Source organism: Musa acuminata, chromosome BXJ3-4 (genome assembly GCF_036884655.1).
Source record: "Musa acuminata AAA Group cultivar baxijiao chromosome BXJ3-4, Cavendish_Baxijiao_AAA, whole genome shotgun sequence".
NCBI lineage: Eukaryota > Viridiplantae > Streptophyta > Magnoliopsida > Zingiberales > Musaceae > Musa > Musa acuminata.
The window spans coordinates 39,856,178-39,866,274 of NC_088352.1; the positions used below are offsets into that span (position 1 = coordinate 39,856,178).

The 10,097-nt window shown below is 35.5% G+C and overlaps 2 protein-coding genes across 18 annotated transcripts; one reads left to right on the plus strand and one right to left on the minus strand.

Moving 5' to 3' along the window:
• Positions 1-8: 8 nt before the first annotated feature.
• Positions 9-8,384, minus strand: LOC135636711 (uncharacterized). Of its 17 annotated transcripts, none has more exons than XM_065148634.1 (7): positions 7,976-8,384; positions 7,762-7,893; positions 7,606-7,665; positions 5,559-5,619; positions 3,957-4,033; positions 3,727-3,871; positions 9-255 (listed from the first exon to the last, which is right to left on the minus strand). In XM_065148634.1, exons 1-6 carry the CDS (start codon positions 8,162-8,164, stop codon positions 3,752-3,754), a joined length of 639 nt encoding a protein of 212 aa, XP_065004706.1. In that variant the 5' UTR covers positions 8,165-8,384; the 3' UTR covers positions 9-255; positions 3,727-3,751. The 17 variants fall into 17 exon arrangements, 6 of the variants coding, with proteins under 6 accessions (XP_065004706.1, XP_065004707.1, XP_065004709.1 ...); XR_010495999.1 differs by lacking the exon at positions 9-255 and adding an exon at positions 6,433-6,602 and having other exon boundaries at positions 3,451-3,872; positions 3,954-4,030; XR_010495998.1 differs by lacking the exon at positions 9-255 and adding an exon at positions 5,702-6,602 and having other exon boundaries at positions 3,451-3,872; positions 3,954-4,030.
• Positions 729-3,282, plus strand: LOC135636710 (mediator of RNA polymerase II transcription subunit 10b-like). The gene is made up of 5 exons (XM_065148632.1): positions 729-1,066; positions 1,196-1,276; positions 1,345-1,447; positions 2,670-2,759; positions 2,993-3,282. Exons 1-5 carry the CDS (start codon positions 744-746, stop codon positions 3,062-3,064), a joined length of 669 nt encoding a protein of 222 aa, XP_065004704.1. The 5' UTR covers positions 729-743; the 3' UTR covers positions 3,065-3,282.
• Positions 8,385-10,097: the final 1,713 nt, after the last annotated feature.

Consider the following 10,097-nt stretch of genomic DNA (forward strand, 5'->3'; position numbering starts at 1 on the left):
GTATAATGTTGCACCGACACAAAAGAATTTAAAGCATATTATAGTATCAATTTGGTACGTAATGTACCAACCTAGGATAAAAAAAAAAAATGAAATATTTGTGTACAATGCATCCACTTATGATAAAAAAAACAAAAATATTGGACGCCATTAGAGCATCTCCTTAACGTGTGATACATCCACTTCTTCAACAATAAGACATCCAATATGCCCAACTCACGCATCCCCTTCTATTAGATAGATGTATGCATATGCCTAAGATAAGAAAACAACCAAAGTATTATTACTTTATAATAGTCCATTAAGGTTCCAAAATAAACATTGTAATATAAGCTGAATAAACCCTAATCAGACTTGCTAAACTAATAATAAACTTCTTATCTGCTTTTTACACATTAGCAATAAACAAATGGTCTTTTCAATTATACTTTTGGTGCAGTCTTTTATATAGTAAGTGTCACATCGATAGAAGTTTTATCTACCATCAGAGTGATTTATTCTCAACCAATGATATCACTTAAAAAACAAAAAAAATCACCACGTTGAATTGAGCAGCAATCTTTTACCTCTTTAGTCTTTCTTATATATAAACCAAATCATTTGGTCACTTGTGTTTCATGTGATCGATATGACTTCAAAGTCTAATGTTACTCGAGCGACGCCCCAACCCCTACCCTTCCATTTTATTTTGGGGGTATACTCGATGGGCCCACGCGGGGTCCACTATTGGACCTTCCCTATAAATGGGCTGGCGAATCACGGTAAGGACGCTTCCGATCCCTGGGGGACTCAACCCGATGGATCCCTCCCCGCAAAATTCGTCCTCCACCGCCGGTAACGGCGGCCTCCCCTCCACCGGGACCGCCGCCGCCGCCGCCTCCAGCCCCGCCCCCAACCCGACCTCCGCCGGGACCATCGGCTCCGCAGCCGACCCTGCCGAGGAGGCGAAGCAGAACCTGACCCAGGTCATCAACTCCGTCGACAAGACCCTTGGCCTCCTCCACCAGCTCTACCTCACCGTCTCTTCCTTCAGCGTCGCCTCGCAGCTCCCGCTTCTCCAGAGACTGTGAGCCCTCCTCCTCTTTGTTGCCCCCTTCCCCTTCTCCTTTCCCGCCCTGGAGAGGTGCCTCTGATCCTAGGGTTTTTTTTTTTTTCCTTTTTGGCGGGGATGGTTCTTTTGGGCTCGCTCCCACAGGAACGCCTTGGTGGCGGAGCTTGACGCGATGCAGAAGATGGCGGACAAGTGCAACATCCAGGTGCCTATGGAGGTCGTCAAGTGAGTCTCTTGATCTCTTTCCTGACTGCTTGGAATCGAGTTGTTAAAGATTCGATCTTTTTGTGCAGTTTGATTGACGATGGGAAGAATCCTGACGAGTTCACCAGGGATGTGATCAATAGCTGTATTGCCAAGAACCAGATAACCAAAGGAAAGACTGATGCTTTTAAGGTAATTCCTTGTTTTCTTTTGCTTCATTGTTAGTCTAATCTAATAATATGAGATGCTTCACTGTTTCCTTTCTTTATTTTCCAAGTACATATAAAATGAATCTATAAGATCTCATGGAGTTAGTTCTATGTTGAAGATTGTGATTGCATGGTATTAGATAACCTGACAACATGTTCACCTATTGTAATTTTGTTGGCTTTCACTTCTTATTTGATGTAAGAGTGTCATACATAAAAGTTCCGTATTCAAGTTTATATATGCTGTCACGTTAGGGTAGCATGGTAATTAAAAGACTTCTACATGCATGGTCCAGCATCTTCGAATGCCTACATATGAGAGTAATATGAGAGAATTAAGGAACTTCTGTACAGTGGAAGATTCTGCTTCTTTTATGTACTGTTATTGTAATGTTAATGTATTATGAGAGATCATTAGCCTTAAATCTTTAATTTTTTCTATTAGTCACGGTTTTGTTCCATTTATTTGAAGTTGTTGGACTAGTACGCCTAAACCAGTGTCCTTACATGGTTTTCATTACCTAATAATTGATCGAGTTCCTTATCGACCTTTGGACAACCTCGGATAAGTTTATCATTCTGTTTTATAAAGGAAATCAACATGTTTAAACTTTAAAGTTGGTTGTATGACATTCGAGGTGACTGCATCTAACTTGCATTGCCTAATACTCTTGTTAAACACAAGTATCCACCATGAATGCCAAGATCTATAGTTGTGTTTTTTGTTCAGTAAATTCTATGGACTATTATTCTTGGTTCATTCCTTGTCATGTTGGTGACTCTTCGATGTCTGTTACAGAAATAGTCAGAAAAGGTTAATTAGTTAGAGATGTCATTTATGATATATATTTCTACAGGAAATGTTAGAACCACAATTTCTGATTATAAACTTTTGGTCACGCTTTACTTACAGTATCATTGGACTAAACAATCACTTTCAGACTATTGCGAAATTATTGGTCATTAACAACTCTTTCAATTTATTTTCTTGACCCTCAATGTCTTCAATGTCATTAATGCTATTTGGTCTGTATCATGCAAAAAAAATTGTAAATACAGGGGATATATACATCATTAGAACTTATTTTGTCATAACCTTAGTTTCCGTTCTAGCTTCTAAACCTGTCATTAGTAGTCCATTTTACTATTTTGTTTTATATTTACTGTGTCTTAGCACAATGGCTTACTTTTGTCTATGTGAATAGAGCTTGCGAAAGCACCTTCTTGAGGAGCTTGATCAGGCTTTTCCTGATGAAGTGGAAACCTATAGGGAGATCCGTGCTTCTTCTGCTGCTGTAAGTTATAATAGCTTACCACTCTTCCACTAATCTCTTAGATTCTTTTTCTCGCTGGATCCATATTTCTTTTGCTATTTTCAACTCTTATGGTGAGATTTTTTAGATTCTTTTTTTGTTATTTTGTATATAAATAAATATGTGCATATAACAACTTATGGCCTTGGTGTCCTTTCTTTTGTGGGAGTTTCCCCTAGTTTTGCTGTTTGATCGATTTCACATTTCACTTTCAGGAATCGAAGCGGCTGGCACAGTCCCAGAGTGCTCTACCGAATGGAGATGTCAAAGTGAAACAAGAGCACTAAAAGGCATATTAGCTATTCTTGTTCATTTCAGCTAGTGTGCAACCTAACTTGATAAAGTGTTTCCTGATATTCAAACTAAGCTTTGTACTGTTTTCTATTAGTAGATGGTTGAGCTCTGTGTTTTTAAGCTTGTAGAAAAATGAATCATATATATGTCTGACATTATAACATACATGTATCCATGTCCAGAATAAAATAAAAAAAAAGTAGTTTCTTAATTCTGTCGATTCGTTTTCATGACTTTTTTGTTTTCACATAAATAAGTTTGGTAATTTCATTCTGCACTAAATGATTGCTGCCTCCATTTTTTTTCTGGCTTCTTTTTTGAACATGATCTTTATTTGTTGGTGCTTACATTTGGGGCACATTTATTCTTGTGTCAGAGCTAAAATTTCTAAACTTATCACCAATTTATAGTGCTCATTAATAAAGTCCATATTATAAAGAAGTTTCAATGGATAAACTTTACATGTTATCACTAGAAAAGTAAAATACATGCAACAGATGATAAAACTTTGAACTCAAGAGTGCTAAGTGCTCCAGCGCTGCTTACATTGGCCTTGTGGTTACTACCAGCAATGGCCAAACTCATATGCAGCATCTAGGTAGAATTGAGCTTATTGAACATGGAATAGAAAGAAACAAAGTTCAAACAATCGCACCTGCGTTGTTAGTCAATAGAAGGTTTTACTTGGGTGGCTTGCGATAAGGATACAAAATGTCATCAATGTTTTCCTTTATGTAGTTGCCCACTTTGTTCAGGTTCCTAGCTACACCTGAGGCCACCACCCTAGCATTCTTTCTAAACCTGCACGTTGACATAACTTTCAGCATTTCTTTACCCAGAGTTGGACATGGAATATGTAGGAATAGAATTAAAACTAAATACTTTCTTCTTGCCGAAGAATTCATCCACTGAATGCTGAGCTGGTTGGTGTGCGTGTGGCTGAGAATGTAGTGTAGCATCTACTACGATATCAAGCAACGGGTAAGACACAAAATTAAGAAAGCAGTTCATGCACCGAGAATAGCAAGAAATGTTGAATAACTTGTTTCATGGGAAAAATGTTTTAGAAGAGACAAGATGCAACACCAATTAGCCCCAAGATCCCAACAGTGGGCCTTTTCCTGAGCTATATTGATAAGAGATACAGGATGTATTGCAAAAAAATAATATGATGCTTCAGTATATATGAATTTCATGCAAATTGACAAACATAAAGTCTCACAACAATTTGAGGTGTAATTAAAAAGTTATTAGTGCTTGATCTCAAATTATTAGTTAAAACCCTTGAATTAAAAACCAACTTAAAATTTTCTACAGCGAAGGAGCAAACTCTGCAAAAATGTCATCCTCTTAAGACAGCAGACCTCTTCCTTATCAAAACCTCCAAACATGAGAGCACTTGTACCTCTCCATCAAATCAATTTTATGCCAACAAAGGCCAAACATCAACCCATGCTGCTCACCACACGCACAAGATCCCAAAAAAATGATTAGCTGCAGCATATGCACTTTTTTGCTCTACCAAATGCCACTTCCAGATTTGCACACGAGCTATCAAGGTAATATTAGGTTCCACTAAGGCAAAAAAGCTTGAGAAACCTCTAGGTTTTAGAGAAGCATTTGCAGATCTTCTATTAAGAACAACAAAAGCTTTTGATCACTTTCAAGTGATTAATCCACTACATGTTGCCTATATAAAAGAAATAAAAAGCAACTCCCTCATTAAACTAGCTCAAAATTTTCGATATTGATTTGACAATGCAAATAATTTTCAGTATTCATCTTTGATAACATGTAATAATAATCCTCTTTGCACGTATTAGAAATTGGTCAAGGATAACAAAAATTTCCAATTTGTCACAACTTCCCAAGTCAATGTTTTTCCACCCATGATTGTACCAAACAAACCTTAAGTTTTGTTTGACATCTACATTCTACTTGACTCATTTTCTATGCTTAGCATAAAACAGTAGTGATACAATGACATTTTTCTTTTTCTTTTTTCAAGACCAGAAAATGCTCTAAGCTAATTACTGGTCAAGATTCCGAACTAATATCTACAAGAAAAAACAAAAGTTACATGTTGACCTCAGCCATTATCTTCATTTAAATATATAGAAAATTAACATATATTTATGCTCTACTTTCCCAACTCCTTGATCCATTTAAATAACAAATGCTTACAAAAGATCTACCGTCCACCACCTTCCTCTAGTGAGCTAGAACAAAAGGTTCATGTTGTTCATAATACTGATCTTTCCATATTGTCCACCTTATCGACCTTTGTGAAATAGTTCCAAAAATTGGAAATTAAGGCTCATGAAATGCCATAGATGTTGCTGAACCTAACCCCATAACCGATGATAAAATATAGCAAAGATATCAAGAAATTGGCCTTATGATCCAATGTAGCTAGAAACATAGATTGACATCCATCCTTGTTTTAAATAAAATAGAACTTCCAAAAGATCGTTTACGGTCCATCACCTTCCTTGTTAACATTTGCAGGAATTTGACCAGCAGTTGAAGTTCTTCTGTCCGCCAATATCTGCAATAAATTTCATATGGATGTTAGCGAACTGACAATGAAAAGAAAAGTTCTGAAACACAATTGCAAGGGAAAAAAATACAAGAGTTAACTCTCCAAATTGCACTCTTTAGCTTTCCTTTATGTCACCTATATTCTACATCTTACAGCACTCCTTGGCACAGTGATGTCCTCCATCTCTTATAAACTAAAGCACACATCCTAGCACAAATGGATATCTCAAACGTGATAAGATCAAGTACAGGAAGCATATTTCATTATACACAATACGGGAGAAGAAGATCCCATCCAACAACATCTGTATCAGGATTTCTTTAATGCAGATAATTCTCCATGTAATCCATAATTATCTAAACATTTTTCTCTGTCTTTGATTGTGAATTCAATACCTTTTGGGTTATACAAACACAATATTATTCTTAAAAGAAATAGTATGAAAGGTGAATATAAACCCAGCGCCAAATTCAACAACCACCACATATGTATTGGATAAAATTATTCTGAACTAATCTACCTTTGCGTGACTGATGCTAGATAAGCTACGTCAAAAGTTTAGTGGTGATTGCCTGTGCATACAGCTAAAAATAACAATTGTCGTCTGTGCATATAAAATAACCAAAGCATCAGTTGTATATGCATATAGACAACAATAGCGTATCAATGTTAGTCGATACATGTAATCAATTATTTGTTCCAGTAAGAACATTTAGACCTATACAATAGAGATCAAAAAGGCATACTCCTGAAAAAATATGAAAGGAACACAATACCAAGCAACATGCAGTTAAGAAAGTCAGAGAAGCAAGAAATGACCTCTATGCCCACACAAAATGGAAATTCTGCTTGGTTCTCTGGCTTTTCAGCAGTATTATCTTTCCTATCTAGGAAAACTGAATAACCAACACAAGCATACTTGAAATCTGACAGGCTACGACCATCTTTTGTAGCTTCCGTTTCAGAATCACCAATGATGGAGTTAGGTACTGGTCACAAGATTTTCACTAAGTTGTTAATGAGAATAGGATGAATCTTATTCACTCAATATTTCAGTAAACATAAGAACAACATGATGAATCCAATCTTTCATGGTAAAGCATCATGGACCAAGTACTTGCAAAAAAGCTGATGAATTTTTCTGCATAATATGCCAGTATCTGGTGAGTTGCCCTAGACCAAAATGGCTTCTTAAGCAATGAGAACTCATGCCCAGTTTGAAGTTTCTTAAATCAATAACTTAAACATAGATTGAAGTTTCTAGACTCATTTTAAACTACTCTCACAGTGGATGTACCGAAAACTCATGCCCAGTTTGTCAATTCACAATAGAAATAACTAATATATAGTGAGCATTCAATTACTTTGTATAATTATTGAATTAGTTTGGATAGATTTGATCACAAATCTGTGTGGTAGCATCAACAAGCATCTTTTTTGTTAGTATAGCTAATATTGCACCCACAAGTGTTTCTAGTTATGTTTTTGTTTTCTATTGTGACATGGGCTTCCCCATTACAGACTCATTGTCTTTTCTTTTCTCCGTTCATGTTTCTGGATAGGCCATGGAAACTTGCCAACCGATTAGGAATACCAACTTCTATTCTCCGCTCATGTTGAATTTTTTGGAAGAATTGACCAGATTCAGATATTTAAAAAGTAGTTAAAATTGCCATCTTTTGAAAATGCCTAATGATGATTCTAGTGCTAACCTGAGATTCCTTTATCCCTGTATAATTTTTAGCTAATTAAAAGATCTCTACAACTACAAGTATGCACATAATCTCTGACACTGACGGAAAAGCACTTTAACAATGACACACTCCGGAAAAATAAAAATAAAAATAGTATTTCTGATGAGCCCGCTCATTTTCATCATCTATTACCTTGCTTCCAAGGATTGAAAGCATATAGTGCTATTGCCCTACTGCCCGACGTACCTCTTTGTGACACAACTGAACAGTGGGTGAGATGCAATCAAGTGGAGCAAACCTGCGAGCCCTTCATTTCCAATTTGAATTTCCAGAGATTAGAATCTTGAATCATCTCACTCTGTGTTAAACATCACACACAACAAAATGTCAGCAAATGTGAACTACAAAGCAACAAAACCTAATAATACTCAAGAAACATAAAAAGAGGTCAAACCCTCTGCATCTCGGGCTTGGACACAAAGGACTGGGCGACACTCTCCAAGCTCTCATTCAAAACCTCCGTGATGGTCGATGTGATGGCCTCCGCTTGCTTCGACGGGACCCCTTCCTTCTCCAACCTCCTGACCTACACAAGCAAAAACACAAACACCTGTAGCGCAACCAAGACCCCCTCCCATCAATCGAACACCGACAAGGTAGCGCAGTACCAGAGCGAGCGTGTCGATAAGGCAAGCCCTACTCCCGTTGCTCTTGACTAGTTGCGAAGAGAAGCGCTGCAGCAGCGACAAATTGGACCGAGGGCACCCGACTTGCGCCGCCGGCAGCCGCATCAGCGACCTGCAACGAAACCCTAACGCGGCGGCGCCTCTACTGCAGGCGATAGCCGCCGCAGACATCTGGATCGCGAAGTGAGAACTCGTCGGTCCGATTCGAGATCGAGGGGGATGAAAACGAAAAAAGGAATTATATTGTCGCGTCCGCTATCGACAGCCTTTCTTCTTCCTGTTGCTTAGGCCGCGAAGAGAAGGGTTTGATTTGGCTTCGAGTCCCCCTTGGCGCGGTTGCTATGACCACGAAGACCGCGGAGCAGAGAGTTGGCAAGGCAAGCATCATAAGTTCATGTTCATAGCATCACACGTCTCATGATATTTTTGTCATCCATTTTTAGCTTATAATAAAAAATAATAATGCTGTCACAGTTGAACAAAGAAAATAATTAAAATAAAACATATTTCTCTATTATAATTAATTGATTGTATAAAATATTGTGGTCATATCTAATAAACATAATACAATAATTATCAACATGAATTTTTATTTTGTTATTTAAGTTGTGCACAAAACAATGTTCATAGTTGTATTAAAAAAATATTTTTTATTTATTATTTTTGTTCTATGTTCTAATTATTGAATTGTAAAAAATATTGCGCTCATCTCTTATAAATATAAACAATAATTATCTACATATGGATCTTAGGATATTTTAATAATTTTAATATTAGTAAGATTGATGTAAATACTCTTAACTCATCACTTAAATCTAACACTTTTTCAATTACTTTCATATAATTCATTTATCTTTCCTATTTTCCCTTTCTTTTTCTCAACTTAATTGAAACATAAATCATGATCAACCAAGCCCTCTCGAGGGTTTGCTCAAGAATAAGAAAGAAAAATCTTATGAAAATAATATAGAATAAGGATTGATCCCGGAGATTCTGTAAATATCTCACTAAACAATTATAACTTTATCGGAGATTGGATGCAATTACTAATTCATGATCTGATCAGAATAAAAACTTCATTCTTGATTCTGCAATAATTTTTATAAAAGCGTTTCACTATGGCCTGGAACACATCTAAGAGATAATTTTTAAATATTCAAAATTCTTAATGTGAGGTTGTAAATAACAAAAAAAAAAATGTTACAAATAGTAGTCTCCAAAGATAAGAGTATGATTGGTAATTGAGGGGTTGTATTTAGTAAAATTATATTTTATCTTTTAAAAATAATTATACAAAGTAAGTGATTACCGATAGCAAAAACAAAAACAATCTCCATCTTTTATTATCATTAAATTTATTTATTTGTTATTTTTAATTAAAACTTCTTTGAGCAATCCTCTACTTCTCCTTACTATCATCAATTGTCACCCATACTTATATCATCTTAAATATTTCTAATTTTATCTTTTATTGAATATTGGTGAATAATTTTTTTTTCTCTTTTCTAACTTTCCCAACAATAGGCATCGATTCTCTCCTAATTATTCACACATATTTATATTATCTTAAATATACCTATTTTATCTTTTATTAAACATTGGCAAATGAAAATATTTATTTTTTTTCTAACTTTTCTAATAAGAGGGCAGCTTCAAAAATATAATAAGATTCTGACGTGAATCCTGTATACCACTATTAAATCAATATCTTAGATAAAAAAAACTATTGAATGATATTATTTTATATAAAAATATTTTTAATATAAAAAATTATCATTGATAAGCAAAAATATAACAAGAGTACAAATCTAAATTTACATAATCATAAAGAATTATTTTTGTTGCGACAAACGATTTTATTGTTATTGGTGTTGATAAGAAATTATTTCAGAATATGTCAGAATATATCCCTATGACAAGATCCATAACAATATTTTAACCCTGATAATGTAGCAAGAGTAGTGATCTGAATTGGAGCTTTAAAATTAGCAAATTTTTTGATGTAGAATAACATTCAAGTAATATAGCATAATTTTTTTTAGATGGTAAGGGATATAGGTAAGATTTGAGCTTTGAATTTTGTGATGATACGTTAAAGACTTTA

What these genes read in the sequence shown, in the direction of transcription:
- LOC135636710 (XM_065148632.1), top strand. Translation starts at nt 744, where the DNA reads ATGGGCTGGCGAATCACGGTAAGGACGCTTCCGATCCCTGGGGGACTC. An exon ending in GTGCCTATGGAGGTCGTCAA is followed by an intron (nt 1,277 to 1,344) that starts GTGAGTCTCTTG and finishes CTTTTTGTGCAG; the next exon opens with TTTGATTGACGATGGGAAGA. An exon ending in TCCGTGCTTCTTCTGCTGCT is followed by an intron (nt 2,760 to 2,992) that starts GTAAGTTATAAT and finishes TTTCACTTTCAG; the next exon opens with GAATCGAAGCGGCTGGCACA.
- LOC135636711 (XM_065148634.1), bottom strand. Translation starts at nt 8,164, where the DNA reads ATGTCTGCGGCGGCTATCGCCTGCAGTAGAGGCGCCGCCGCGTTAGGG. An exon ending in TTATCGACACGCTCGCTCTG is followed by an intron (nt 7,894 to 7,975) that starts GTACTGCGCTAC and finishes TTGCTTGTGTAG; the next exon opens with GTCAGGAGGTTGGAGAAGGA. An exon ending in TGGAAATGAAGGGCTCGCAG is followed by an intron (nt 5,620 to 7,605) that starts GTTTGCTCCACT and finishes AATTTATTGCAG; the next exon opens with ATATTGGCGGACAGAAGAAC.